At 40.0% G+C, this 15,468-nt stretch overlaps 1 protein-coding gene across 1 annotated transcript in view; it reads right to left on the bottom strand.

The window, feature by feature from the left end:
• Window positions 1-15,468, bottom strand: part of LOC122563330 (cryptochrome-1-like) — an 89,710-nt gene that overhangs the window by 61,672 nt on the left and 12,570 nt on the right. Inside the window, exons 2-4 of the mRNA XM_043717068.1 lie at window positions 13,348-13,456; window positions 11,734-11,876; window positions 6,918-7,102 (exon numbers count right to left, since the gene is read on the bottom strand). Of these exons, the coding sequence (XP_043573003.1) occupies window positions 6,918-7,102; window positions 11,734-11,876; window positions 13,348-13,456 (437 nt within the window). The remainder of the gene's footprint in view (window positions 1-6,917; window positions 7,103-11,733; window positions 11,877-13,347; window positions 13,457-15,468) is intronic.

Below are 15,468 nucleotides of genomic sequence, written 5' to 3'. Positions count from 1 at the left end.
TTTGGTGGCTACTTGGTGCTCATTTATCCTGGTGGCTAGTTTCCTGCTAGTTTGTTGCAATCCTTGCAGAGTATTTTATGTATAACATTCATTCTACTGGCTGTGTGTATGGGGTCCCTTAAAATTATCAGTAGCTGCTTCAGTGTGGTAGGTTTTTGGGCTAGGGGTTGAGTAGCCTAGTTGTCATCTCACAAATGCCTTTATATGGTACGGTTGCTGGAGTCTCTGGGCATGTTGTGTCTCCGTTTAGGTCTGCTGTGCAGGAATCAGCAGACTGCGCTTATCGGGTAACCGTTGCTCCTGAATACATTCTATAAGGGTTTCTCCTTGGCTTCTTGTATAAAGTTCCACCAAAGAGGAAGAGTACACCGAGTGCTCCAGTTTCCTCCTACTGTCCAAAGATGTGCAGGTTAGGTGAATTGGCCATGCTAAATTGCCCATAGTGTTCTGGGATGTGTAGAGTAGATGCATTAGTCAGGGGAAATATAGAGTAATAGGGTAGGGGAATGAGTCTGGATGGGATACTCTTCAGAGGGTCAGTGTGGACTTGTTCAGCCTAATAGTCTGTTTCCACACTATATAGATTCAAGGAATTCTATAAATGAATAAAAGAACAACAACCAACTCCTCTTCTTGGATGTCACAGTAGAACAAAAAGCCAATGGAGAACTGCAGACCAGCATTTATAGAAAAGCCACACACACTGACCAGATACTTATCTACAGGAGCAATCATCCCAACATGTACAAGTGGAGCTGCATGAGGACATTATTTAAACGAGCCACAGACTGCAGCACCCAGGAACTATGAGAAGCCAAAGAATACAATATATTCAGGAACAATGGTTACCCGATAAGTGCAGTCTGCTGATTCTGTACAACAGTCCTAAAAAGGAAGCCACAACATGCCCAGAAACTCCAGCCATCATACCATACATCAAAGACATTTCAGAGATGACGACTAGGTATCATGGTAGCACACAAACCTATCACCACACTAAAACAGCTACTGATGAATTTAAAAGGATCCCGTACCCACAGCCAGCAGAGCAAACGTTAGTTTCAAAATACTCGGCAAGGACTGCATCAAACATTACATCAGACAAATGGGCAAGAAACTAGCTACCAGGATACATCAGCACTAACTAGCCACCAAAAGACATGACCAACTATCACTGCTATCTGTACGCACATACAAAAAGGGACACAAGTTGGAGTGAATACATCCATCCTGGGACAGGCTAAACAAGGACACACGCAGGAATTCCTAGAGGCCTGGCATTCAAACTGGAACTCCACTAACAAACATGTAGATTTGGACCTGATTTACCAACTGCTCAGAAACAGAACTGGAAATGATATCACCTACCACAATAAACCAAGACACATAAATAGCAAATGGGACAGAACACCAAAGCTTCATCAGAGGCTTACTGATGATATTACCTAGTGTGGTGATGAAACATCTGAGAAAAAACCCACCAGCTCAGCGAGCAAACCTACAACCTGAAAATTAAGTAGTTTCTGTCTCTGTATTCTGCCTGTTCTCTGCAAAAACCCTGAAAACATAAATCAAATCAACCCTTACCTTTTTATTTCAGTGAATGCACCACCAATTTAGCTGACTCCGACTTCTAAGTTAACTCTTGCAATCAGTAATTATAAGCTGTATCCTGATAAAAATAATATATGCACCCTACAATTTGCTTCCAAGATCCCAATCCTTTATGCCCAAGAGTAGTCTATGTAACATAATTCTCGTATTCTAGTCCTATAGATCAATGGACCAGTAAATCAGAGGCCCATGTTAAAGGATGTGGGTACAAATTCCAACAAAAGCAGCGAGTGAAATTTGAATTCAATTAATAGGTATGAAATATAAAGTAGATTTCATGGTCAAAATTAATGACATGATTATGGATTGTTTTTTTAAAAAAAAGCCCTACCTGACTCAGTGATGGTCTTTCGGAAAAACGAAGTCTGCTATCCTTGCTCTGCCGGGCCAACATGCATTTCCAGACCCTTTGATTCACTCATGGTTTAGCAATCGAGTCAATTCAAGGCCAACTATGGATGGGGAACAAATTGGGGAAGGGCTCCTGTGGTACAGTGGAAGTACCCCTACTTCTGGAGTTCCACCTGTTCCAGAAATATGTTTTAACAGGCTGATTAAAAGTATCTACATATGGTGGGCAGGGTGCAGATTGGACACCTACCCATCCCCTACTGTGAGATGAGTTGGAAGGTGATGAATTAGGAATCAGCCAGTGTTCAAAACACATGTGGGTGGTAGACAGTGTGGTAGCTGTCAGCAGGGCCAGAGGAAGGAAGAATAGAAACAGGAAGCAACATCACTGGACAGGCAATGAGTCAGAGGCTGCACGGGTTGGTGGATTGAGAGCAAAGTGGACGGCACGGTGGCACAGTGGTTAGCACTGCTGCCTCACAGCGCCAGAGACCCGGGTTCAATTCCCGCCTCAGGCGACTGACTGTGTGGAGTTTGCACATTCTCCCCTTGTCTGCGTGGGTTTCCTCCGGGTGCTCCGGTTTCCTCCCACAGTCCAAAGATGTGCAGGTCAGGTGAATTGGCCATGTTAAATTGCCCGTAGTGTTAGGTAAGGAGTAAAGGTAGGGGTATGGGCGGGTTGCGCTTCGGCAGGGCGGTGTGGACTTGTTGGGCCGAAGGACCTGTTTCCACACTGTAAGTAATCTAATCTAATCAAAGGTCTCAACCTTTCTGCAAAAGAATATTTTGCTAAATTGGGGACAGGAAAATCTGAACTTGAATCCTTGCAAATCAATGCAGAGTCTCTAGATTAAAGTTGAAAGGGTTCAGGAGCTATTATAATGGAGGAAAATTGATGGACAATATTTAACATTGTCAATTATATAAGTTAACGTGGAACAGTTTTAATACATACATGCAAGTCTTTATGAAATATTAAAACTCAAAGAATCTTGCACACTATTAATGTTTAACGTTCCAGAATATAGATGCTATCGGAAGGAGAGAAACGAGGGCAATCATAGTCAGAGAAGCAAGAGTAGGATATTTGGCCCATCAGGCCTGCTCCACTATTCACTAAAATCATTGTCTCAGCTCCTCCTACTTACATTCACCCCATAACCCTTAATTCCCCTACTGTGCAAAAACCCATCCAACAGTGTCTTGAATATATTTAATGAAGCTGCCTCTACTGCTTCCTTCCGCAGAGAATTCCATAGATTCACTGCACTCTGGTAAAAGTAGTTCCTCCTCATCTCTGTCTTAAGTCTACTCCCCCTAATCATGAGGCCATGTCTCCTAGTCCTAGTGTTACCCACCAGCGGAAACAACTTGCCTGCCTCTAACTTATCTATCCCTCTCATAATTTTTTATGTTTCGATAAGATCCCTTCTGATTCTTCTAACCTCTAGTGAGTACAGTCCCAGGCAGCTCAACCTCTCCTCACAGGGTAACCCCCTCATTCCTGAAATCAACCTGGTGAACCTCCTCTGCACTGCCTCCAAAGCCAGTGTGTCCTTCCTCAAGTAAGGAGACCAGAACGCCACACAACACTTGAGGTGAGACCTCACCAACACCTTGTACAATTGCAGCAGAATGTCGCTGCTCATAAATTCAATCCATCTAGCAATGAAAGCCAATATTCCATTTGTCTTCCTGATTACCTGTTGCACCTGCAAATCAACTATTAGCGATTCATGTATGAGCATTTGTAAATCCTCCTGCACAACAGCATGCTGCAATCTTTCACCATTTAAATAATACCTGACATACTATTTTTACTTTCAAAGTGGATACCTCACATTTACCAATACTGTACTCCATCTGTCAGACCCTTGCCCACTCATTTAACCTATTTAATTCTCTCTGGAGACCCTTTACATCCTCTGCACAGTAGGGTGAGTGACATTTTTGGTTAAGGATAAGATTAGAGTTGTGCTTAGGGAAGATATTTCCAGGAGAATGTACAGTGAAGTCATATGGTGGACCTGAGAAATAAGAAAAGGATGATCACCTTATGGGGATTGTACTGTAGACCCCCAAAATGGTCAGTGGAAAATTGAGAAGCAAATGTGTAAGGAGATCTCATTTCTGTAAGAATAATAGAGTTGTAATTGTAGGGGATTTTAACTTTCCAAACATGGACTGGGACTGCCATAGTGTTACAGGCTTGGACAGAGAGGAATTTGTTAACTGTGTACAAGAAATTTCTTTTTGTACAATATTTGGATGTACCCATTAGAGAAGGAGCAAAACTTGACCTTCTCTTAGGGCAAGTTACTGAGGTGTCAGTGAGAGAGCACTTTGTGGCAAGTGATCATAATTCTATTAGTTTTAAAATAGTTATGTAAAAGGATAGAACTGATGTAAAAGTTAAAGCTCTAAATTGGTGTAGGGCCAATTTTGATGGTAATATGCAAGGACTTTCAAAAGTTGATTGGGGAGACTACTCACAGGCAAAGGGGAGCCCTTCAAAAATTAGATAATGAGAGTTCAGAGACAGTATGTTCCTGTTAGTGCAAACGGCAAGGCTGGTAGATGTAGGGAAAGTTGGATGACAAGAGAAATTGAGACTTTGGTCAAGAAAAAGGGGGCATATGTTAGGTATAGACAGCTGGGATCAAATGAATTTCTTGAGGACCATATCGGCAGGACGAGTTATACACAAGATGACGATCAGGAGAGCAAAAAGGGGAAATGAGATAGCTTTGGTAAATAGGGATAAGGAGAATTCAAATATATTGTATAAGCACATTAAGGGAAAAAGAGTAACTATGGAGAGAATAGGGCCACTTGAAGATTAACAAGGCTGTCTATCTATGGAACCACAGGAGATGGGTGAGATATTAAACAAATATTTTGCATCAGTATTTACTGTGGAGATGGACATGGAAGCTAGGGAACTTGGGGGAAAAATATAGTGATATCTTGAAGTCTATTTTACAGAACAAAATGCATTAAGATAGATAAATCCCCAGAATTTCATCATGTGCATTCTAAACTGTTGTGGGAAGCAAGGGAAGAGATTGCAGAGATAATGGTAATATCGTCAGCCATGGGTGAGGTGCTAGAAGACTGGAGGATGGCTAACATGCTGTCTTTATTTAAGAAAGGTGGTATGGAAAAGCCAGAAAACTATAGACCTGTAAGCAGGATGTCAGTACTTGGTAAGTTGTTGGAGGGTGTTCTGAGGACTATTTACATTTATTTGGAAAGGCAAGGACTGCTCAGGGATAGTCCACATGACTGTGTGTGAGAAATTGAGACTTACAACTTGATTGAGCTTTTTGAAGAGGTGACATGGAAGATTAATGAAGGCACAGTGGTAAATGTTGTCAGTATGGATTTCAGCAAGGTGTTTGACAAAGTTCTGCATGGTATACTGGTTAAAAAGATTGGATCTCATGGAATCTAGGGGTGGGGTGCCAAGACAATTGGACATAAAATTGACTTGAATGCAGGAAACAGACGGTGGTGGTAGACAATTTTTTTTTTAGACTGGGTGCTTGTGACCAGCGGTGTGCCATAAAGACAGTTTTTCATCATTTATATAAATGATTTGGATGTGAATATAGAAGGTATGATTAGTAAGTTTACAGATGACACCAAAATTGGTGGTGTAGTGGACAGTAATGGAGGTTAATAATGGGACCTTAATCAGATGGGTCAATAGACTGAGGAGTGGTGAATGGACTTTAATTTAGATAAATGTGAGATGGTTCATTTTAAGGTAGACCATGGCCGGACTTATACAGTTAATGGCAAGGCTTTGGAGAGTGTTGCTGAACAAAGAGACTTGGGGTGCAGGTGCACAGTTCCTTGAAAGTGAAGTTGCAGGCAGACAGGGTGGTGAAGAAGGTGTTTGGCATGCTTGCCTTCATTGGTCAGTGCATTGAGGATAGGAGTTGGGATGTTATGTTGTAGCTGTTCAGAACATTGGTGAGGGCACTTCAAGTCTGTTTGCCCTTCATAGGAGAGATGTTGTTAAACTAGAAAAGGTTCAGATAAGATTTACAAGGATGTTGCAGGGTTTGGAGGGTCTGAGCAATAGGGAAAGGCTGGGAAAGACGGGGCCTTTTTATCCTGAAACATCAGAGGCTGAGGGGTGACTTTATTGAGGTATAGAAAATCATGCAGGGCAGGGATAGGGTGAGTAGCCAACGTCTTTTGTTCAGGATAGGGGAGTCCAAAACTAGAGGTTTGAGGTGAGAGGGGAAAGATTTAAAAGGGACTTGAGTGGCAACATTTTAATGCAAGGGGTGGTGTGTATGGAATGAGCTGCCAGAAGAGGTGGTGGAGGCAGATGCAATGTAACATTTAAAAGGCATCTGGATGGGTATATGAATAGGAAGGATTTAGAAGGATATGGGCCAAATGCTGGCAAATGGGACTAGATCAGTTTAGGATATCTGGTTGGCACAGTCGAGTTGGACTGAAGGGTCTGTTTCCATGTTATCTGACTCTAAGATTTGAGATGTAATGTCAGTCAGGTGAGTTAGATACAAACATGTAATACTTTAGCTGTGATCTCATGGTAATCCCAATATTTTTATGTTAAATTACCAACATTTCTTACTTTTTGCTTCTGTCTCTAATATTACTAAGTTATGGATCATCCCAAACCTGGATATGTGGGTCTCTACACCATTATGAGACATTACTAAAAAATGATGAATAGTTGAATCTTCATATATCCCTATGGAAAATGACTAGTCATATACTTTCCAATATCACTACAATATATCCTTTGTTCAGCCAATTACTGCATCAGTCTAAAGGCAGGGTAACATAGTAGTAATATTACTGAACTAGCAATCCAAAGGTGCAGGTTAATGCTTTACTGGGGTGGAAATGAGAGAAGGCAAAACAGAAAAAAAAAGGCTCTATCTCAAATAAATAATGAATATGCATACCAAGCTCTTCCAAGGATGGAACACCATATTTCTCATTATGATCATCCAATACCAATATTGTGGACTTTCCAAGACTTCTCTCACTAATAGTTTCCACTGGTGGCTCTGGAGGGTCCATCTGGCTGATTAGAGTCTGGAATCGTTTATATGTTAGTGGGGGTTGTCCTCCATTCAACTCAATTATTCTGGAAGAGAGAAAACAATGAATTTGGAAAACAAAAATTTTAATATTTTAGATTTCATTAACTGATCTTCTTGCCATCATCTACTTTAAAAAGTAGAGAAAGATGTCTGAAGTGTGAAACCTCATGTTCAATGTACCAAAATATATCCAGTTATTCCAATACAGCTACAATACTGACAACTACTCGACAATGTGGAAAATTGTCCAGTTACGTATAATATACAAAAAGCAGGATAAGACCAACCTGGACAAGACCAACAGCTCCATCAGTCTTAATGGAAGTTATTATCAACAGCGTTATCATTCAACACTTGTTTAATAATAACCTGCTCATTGACACTCAGTTTGGATTCCACCAGGACCATTCAGCTCCTGACCCCCACTGCCAACATCCTGGGAGGTTAATACTCAATTGGACCCGACATATAAATACTGGTGGTTCAAATCTAGGTGCCCACTTCGTAACATTTTAGGGTCTGGTGATGATGTATTGGTGTCCCTGAGTCAGGAGGCCTAGATTCAAGTCCTAGCAGCTCTAGAGGTGTGTAATAATATCTCTCAACAGGTTTAAATTATAAATTTTGGTGACAAGAGCAGGCTTGAGGTTATTAACACTGCACCATGTAACTCACCTCCCTACTCCCCAAAGTCTGTCCACCATTTACATTGCAAAGTCAGGAGCATAATGGAGTACTCCCCACTTGCCTGGATGAATGCAGCTCCAACAACACTCAGGAAGCTTGACTTAATCCAGGACAAAGCAGTTCACTCGACTGACACCACTTCCACAAACATCCACTTTCTCCACCACTGATGCTCAGTATACACTACTGCTACTATCTACAAGCTTTACTGCAGAATTTCACCAAAAATATGACACAGCACCTTCCAAACCCACAACCACTTCCATTTAGAAGAACAGCAGATACATGGGAACATCATCACCAGCAAGTTCCCCTCTAAGCTACTCACCATACTGACTTGGAAATATATCCTGGTTCCTTCACTGTCACTGGATCAAAAATCAACTTCAGGAAGCAGATGGAGGAGCCAACCTATCTCTATCAGTGGTGCTGAGATGGAGATGGTCAAGAGCTTCAAGTTCTTAAGAGTAAATATCACCAACAATCTGTCCTGGTCATCCACGTCGACTCTACATTCAAGAAAATGCTCCAATGCCTCTACTTCGTCAGAGGCTAAGGAAATTTGGCATGTTGACAATGACTCATCAATTTTTATAGATGCACCATAGAAAGTGTCCTATCCGGATGCATTACAGCTGGCATGGCAATTGGTCTGCCCAAGACCACTAGAAATTACAGAGAGTTGTGAACACAGCTCAGTCCATCATGCAAACAAGCCTTCCTTCCAATGACTAAGTCTATACTTCATGCTGCCTCAGGAAAACAGTCAACATAATCAAAGACCCCTCCCACCCCATTATACTCTCTCCCATCCTCTTCCATGAGGCAGAAGATAGAAAAAATTGATAACATGTACCAGCAGATTCAAGTACAGCATCTTCCTGATGTTATCAGACGTATGACTCACATTAGAGTTGTTCTTTCTCTGCGCCTTCTTTGTAGCTGTAATTCTATATTTTGCATTCTGTTCTATTACCCTGATGTACTCATGTAAGGTATGATTTGTCTGGATAGCATGTAAAACAATATTTTTTACTCGGTACATTCAAAAAGAATAAATCAAATCAAATCCTGGAATTCCGTCCCCAACAACATTGTGGGTCAACATGTGGCATGTGAACTGTAGAGGTTCAAGGCAGCAGCTCCCTATTATTTACTTAACAGTATAAAGAATGGTTGAGCCAGAAACACCCACATCCTACAAGTGAATTAAAAAAAAAGTCCCCAAATCCAGCTTCTGACAGAGTGTATACACAAGGTGGCAACAGCTAAGGGACAGCAAAGTCCTGGTAGGTTTCACAAACAACAGAAATGGAAATAGCTGCCAGTCAGGTGACATCTGCAGAGAGCTAAAACGTTAACTTAGAAGTTGTGAGATAAACTTTCAGGTTGGAAATACTAAATGACAAAAGGAATTATGGATCAAGGCAAATAAGATGGTAATTGGACTGATGAAGAAACACAAGACGAGGTCTTGGTTCTTCCTAATATACCTTAATATTTTACTTCATGATATTGCCAGCATTTTACCAACTGGTCCACAAGCAGTTACCAACAGAAAGCCTGCATGACAGACTGTAAAAAGATTTTGATTTCAGGCCACAGCAGAAAGATACAATCACTAAAATCTGACTTTATCAATATCATGGCTTCATATATAGTAATGTTTACGTACTTGAGTTTAAGGTAATGGAGACACCTGGATTGATAGTTTCAAAAACAAACGATCAATATAAAGGTTTTCCTTAAAAGGCATTTCTTGGAAAGCACATGGCTCCAGATAATTATTGGTCTTGGTTACTTGAACTCATGTCAAAGAAAACATATTTTTTTTTATGGCCATCTTGTTTGAAAAGTGTTTTGCTCAGATTTGAGTTAATTTGGAATTTTAGCTGGGTCCAGAAAGATGTTGGAAAAGTAAATATGAGAAGTTAGGAGGGGTTATGAAAAAGAATTGGCACACAACAAAAGAAAATCTCAAAGACTTCTATCTACTTCTAAAAGCAGAGCAATAGTAAAAGGATGGGAAAGGGAAAAGTAGGACCAATTAGTGATCAAACAGGGGATTTATATAGAGGCAGGAGAGTTTTGATGAGGGCAAAGCCATTATATAGGGTACACGCACTGTTTGATAGAGAGCCACACAGACTTAAGACAGTTATGGATTATGGAACAAAAAGAGACAGAATTGCTGGGGGATGAGAAAAAGAGTAATGGACATTTTTTGGAAGGAAGAATATTTTTAGTGGAGTTCCTCAGGAGTTGGTATTGGGATTCTCACTTCTCCTATCTATAAATGTGATCTAGATCACAGTGTGCAGAGTTCAAAGTTTGCAGACACAGAGCTGGAGAGAATTGTAACTTCAAAATGACATTGACACCTTGTGAAATGGATAGATAGGTGGTAGATGAAACTCAATGTGGAGAAGTGTGAAGTGATACAATTTTGGTACAAAGAACATGACGAGACAGTGTAAAATAAAAGATGCCATTCTAAAATGGTGTGCAGGAGAATGTGTATATACATAATCATTACACGTGGTAGGACAGGTAGGAGGTACTGCTAATAAAGCATGCAGCCCTCTAGGCTATATCATTGGGGCACCGATTACATTAAAGGTAGGTTATAATGAACTTATAGAAGACACTCAGCTAGAGTACTTTGCAGTGCTGGGAGCCACACTATGGAATGATTTGGAGACACTGCAGGAGTCCAGATGAGGTTTATGAGAATAGATCCAGGGATGATACACTTTGGTAATAAGGAAACATTGGAGAATTTGGGACTAATTTCCTTGGAGAAATGGCTAAGAGGAAATCCGAGAAGTTTTCAAAATTGAGGGGGAGGGCAGAGTAAATGGAGGAAACTGTTACCACTCATAAGTGGATGGAAAACTAAAAGGCACAGTTTTAAAGTGTTTTGCAAATATAAAGGGAGAAATAAAACTTTTTCATTCAGTGAGTAGTCAGGGTCTAGAACATGCTTCCTGGAAGGGTGGTGAAGGCAAGTTCAATTGAGACATTCAAAAGGGCATTTACTGTAAATAGAAACAACATACAAGAAAGAGGCAGGGGATTAACATAAAGACAAAGTTTTCAGAGAACCAGTGCAGACACGATGAGCTGAACTAACTTCTTCTGCACTTTAACAGATCTGAGATCCTGTGAAGATTAGAAAAAGAGAAAGATACTGGCATGTTACAGAAACAGAGGAAGAAAGAAAGAAGAAAAGCTATTCTTTGACTTGAGACAACCCAAGGATGCTAGTATGAAAAATACTAAGATAAGATTACAGATATTGAACACTGGATGATAGAATAAATCTGTTGGTGAATGAAGTGTATTTATCTCAGCTTCTAATTACTTGAATCATTGCATAGCACTGAACCATACTAATTATACTTGTGACAAAGCTTTCACTTTAAAAAGGTTATTTTGTCCTGGTTTTTTTTGTAGGGAGGTTGTAATGGCAGAGGTGCCAAAGAGTCTAGGGCTAGAAAGTGAAAACAGTTTAACAATGGAAGGGGAGTGGCCAGTTCTCCCAGTTCAGAGTTTTGTAGTTTTTTTTAAGCTGTAGTAGTCACAAGATGTTGGGAGTCCCGAAGGATTGCAAGCTTCACTAAATCATTCTTAACTAACTTTCTCTCTCTGAAATCTTTCTGGATGTTGTGGCTTCCTGCCTGTAAGAATCTGTGTTTGAATTTACCTTTTTATCGGGGGTGGGTTTATGGGATGTTACTATATTAGAACAGTTGATTATTCAAGTTACTGTTTTGAGTATTCAGTTAAGTTTTCTACTATTTAAGTTATTCTAAATTCCCCTTCCTTTTGTTTGTGTTTTAACTGCAGTGTTTAAATAGAACATTTCAAAATTGTAGGAACCTTGCTTGCACCTTATTTCCATTACAATATTTTGGATAGTTTTAACTTAGCAGAGCCATGCATTCGCTACCACTACATTAGTTTAAATATTTAACAGAGTACATACTTATCTAGGTCATACAATGTGTGTGAAATCTTGACAATGACCTCAACACCAGCTTCACTAGCCAGCTTCTTGATGGCTGCATCGCGTTCTTTACCAAATGGCTCAGAATCATATTCGAATGTCAAACGGTTAATATTCCATTCCTGTTAGATTAAGAGTAATGAATCTTTAGAACATCATAAACTATCATCTTACAGAAATTTTCCCTCAAAAATTGAAGTTCAATACCTTGCAATTTGACACTTAAGTAACTGGATCATGACTGCTCAATTGTAAGATTTAGTGACTAGTGGAATTAATCCAGTTCCTTGAATTGAGAAACTTGATCATCTTAAGTCCAGGATAAGTCAAAATTAAAATTCTCCTTGGGTAAAGTTAAGTGAACCTGCTGATAAGATTATATGGGATATTATTTTTGTCATTGTAGTTTATTGGATAGTAAGACTTGACTATTTTACAAATAGTGGCTGTTGTCAAGTTATTGAACAATTTGTATCTTGTTTTATCTCAAAATGCTTCAGCCTATCTCTGGAAAGATTGGAAAAATACATAAGCACTTATTCCTCATCCAATATCCATTGGAATCAATGATAATTAAGAGTAATACAGGTATTACTGATATCATGGTGATCGGTATCGACATACATCACACTTGGGTTTCTTGTTGAACTACAGAATCTTCAGTGATTTTTTTCAATCTTCATTGCAAAGGTAGAGAGGATACCATTGTTTTATAGTTCTAGTCAGCAAGGAGAGAAAACATCCAAATCTTCTGATCCCTAGTTCAATCACTGCTACAATATTGGTGATGCTGTGCCCATTGGCAGACGACTGGCTGTCATATTATCCTATTATAACTACCAATGTTGTTTACCTGAAAGGAAACCACAGTATTTTCAAGTTGGAAACTACACTACAGACTCTACTTTTAACACCAAATGGGCAGGTTTTTGAACTCGAATCTCACATTTTGTTAGAATCATATCTTGTGATCAAAGGATAAGACAAACTATTTAGTGGCCAAACCCTGTCAAAATGATCTAGCAATATAAGCAAATATTGAAAATGAGAGGCTACATTGACCCAAACAGAGGATGAGTCAACTTAAATACCAATGATATCTCAGACCAGAGGTTGGCAATGGTGCCTCAGAAAAGTCAATCTTCCAAAATTAATACTAAAAGCTCATTTTAACCTTTTGGAAACTTTTCTACCAGGTTAAAAACAAACCATGAAGAAGGGCTAATGCCCGAAACGTCGATTCTGCTGTTCCCTAGATGCTGCCTGACCTGCTGCGCTTTTCCAGCAACACATTTCCATCTCTGATCTCCAGCATCTGCAGACCTCACTTTCTCCCCTAAAAACAAACCATCACTAGTCTCTTTACTGGTTTATGAAAAATGTATGTTATGTGCTAACTAAAAGAGTTTTTCAAATTCTTACCTATCATCACTTGAATCATAGCAAATTAATTACAAAGTAAATACAATGCAAACTCTGGAACTTCAAAGGAACATTTTGAAAATAAATATCAAGTTAGAGGTAAGCTTAGTTACAGTAAATTTACAGGTGTTTACTATTTACAGACATTGCATATGATTCACAAGAACTTGCCTTAAAAAGCCTGGGAAAGACATCAGCAGGTTGTCCACGAATTACAAACAGCCGGGAGTTTAGCTCCGCAAGACTAGTATCTAGATCTTCTAAGCACTGAAGCAAGAACCTGATGGATAAAAAGACAATTTGATTCCTTTCTTCTATTTTGGAAACAGGAGGAAAACATAATTTTAGCCTGATAATCATTACAGTCTGTGCAGAGCACAGAAAGGAACAATGATGTGGACATCATTTTGTAAACAGACCTAGATGACATTCCTTCTGTTGAAGTGGAAAGAAAAAGTAGGTTCTGTTGTTAGCGTTGCATTTTCCACTTTGCAATTGTAGCTTTAGAAGTTCACTGAGGAATTTCTCAGTGTTGTACCCTTGGCCCAACCATCTTTATCAAAGACATTCCATCATAAAAAGGTCAAAAGTAGAGGTATTCATGAACAACTGTAAAAGAAAGTCATAAATAACATTTTTGCCATAAAGGGCCTGATAATAAGAATTTCCAACAACCAATGATCAAATCGTCTCCCCTTGATATTCAGTGGGATGACCATTGCTGAATATTGCACCAATATTCTGGAGGTGACAATTGATCAAAAACCTCTGTGATAAAGCTGCAATTGTCAAGTATAAGTCCTAGTTGGGCAGAAAATTCAAAACATCATACTATTAATCCATTTATTTTGAATCCCAAAGTTAGTTATCTTGTTGGCTGGGTTTATTCACAACATCGTTAACAACTGCTCTTGGTGACCAGAATGAAATACAGCACTTGACTTAGAATCATAGAATCCTTACAGCATGGAAAGAGGCCAATCAGCCCCTTCTTGCCTACCCTCTGAAGAACATCCCATCCAGACTCAGACTCCTATCCTAACCCAAAAATCCACATTTACTATGGTTAATCCACCTAGCATGGACATTCCTGGACACTAGGGAAAATTTAGTATCGCAGAAGTGAATACTGCAGGCGCTGGAGATTAAAGTCAAGGTTCGAGTGGTGCTGGAAAAGCATAGCAGGTCAGGCAGCATCCGAGGAGCAGGAAAATTTACGTTTCGGGCAAAAGCCTGATTCTGATGATGCCTGATGACGGGCTTTTGCCTGAAACATCAATTTTCCTGGGGCTCTGGTTCTAATGGAGTGTTGGGTGACCATGTGAAAACTCCATATGGCCATTCTTCCTATGTCTGTTTGGATTTCCACCAAGTGCTTTGCTTTCCTCCCATTGTCTAAAGATATGCAGGTTAGATGGGTTGGCCATACTAAATGTTAGAGTGGTGCTGGAAAAGCACAGCAGGAAAGGGAGCATCCGCGGAACAGGAAAATTGATGCTTTGGGCAAAAGTCCTTCAACAGGAATGATGCTTTTCTCATTCCCGATGAAGGGCTTTTGCCCGAAATGTTGATTTTCCTATTCCACAGATGCTGCCTGACCTGCTGTATTTTTTCAGCACCACTCTAATCTTGACTCTAATCTCCAGCATCTGTAGTACCCACTTCCGGCATTGCTGTTTCTTATCTATTCCAATGATTTGGATGAGAATGTACAAGGCATGATTAGTAAGTTTGCAGATGACACTAAAATAGGCAGTATCGTAGACAGTGAGGAAGGTTATCAGAAATTGCAGCAGGACCTTGATCAGCTGGGGAAGTGAGCCCAGACATGGCGAATGGAGTTTAATATAGAGTGTGAGGTCTTGTATTTTTGAAAATCAAATCAAGGTAGGAGTTTCATGGTGAATAATAGGCCCTTCAAGAGTGTAGTGGAAGGGAGGGACCTCAGGTGCACGGTTCTCTGAAGTTGGAGTCACAGGAAGAAAGGGCAGTGAAGAAGGCTTTGGCACACTGGCCTTCATCAGTCAGGGCACTGAATATAGAAGTTGGGAAGTTATGTTGTAGTTGTACAGGACATTGGTGAGGTCGCATTTACAGTATTGTGTTCAGTTTTGGTCACCTTGTTATAGGAAGGATGTTATAAAATGGAAAGAGTGCAGAAGAAATGGACATGGTTGTTGCCAGGACTCAATGATCTGAGTTCTAGGGAGAGGTTGGACAAGCTAGGACTTTTTTCTTTAGAGGGTAGGAAACTGAGGGGAGGTCTTGTAGAGGTGAATAAGATCATCATAG

This window comes from Chiloscyllium plagiosum, chromosome 26 (assembly GCF_004010195.1).
Source record: "Chiloscyllium plagiosum isolate BGI_BamShark_2017 chromosome 26, ASM401019v2, whole genome shotgun sequence".
NCBI classification, from domain to species: domain Eukaryota; kingdom Metazoa; phylum Chordata; class Chondrichthyes; order Orectolobiformes; family Hemiscylliidae; genus Chiloscyllium; species Chiloscyllium plagiosum.
This window is presented reverse-complemented; position numbering and strand designations above follow the sequence as displayed.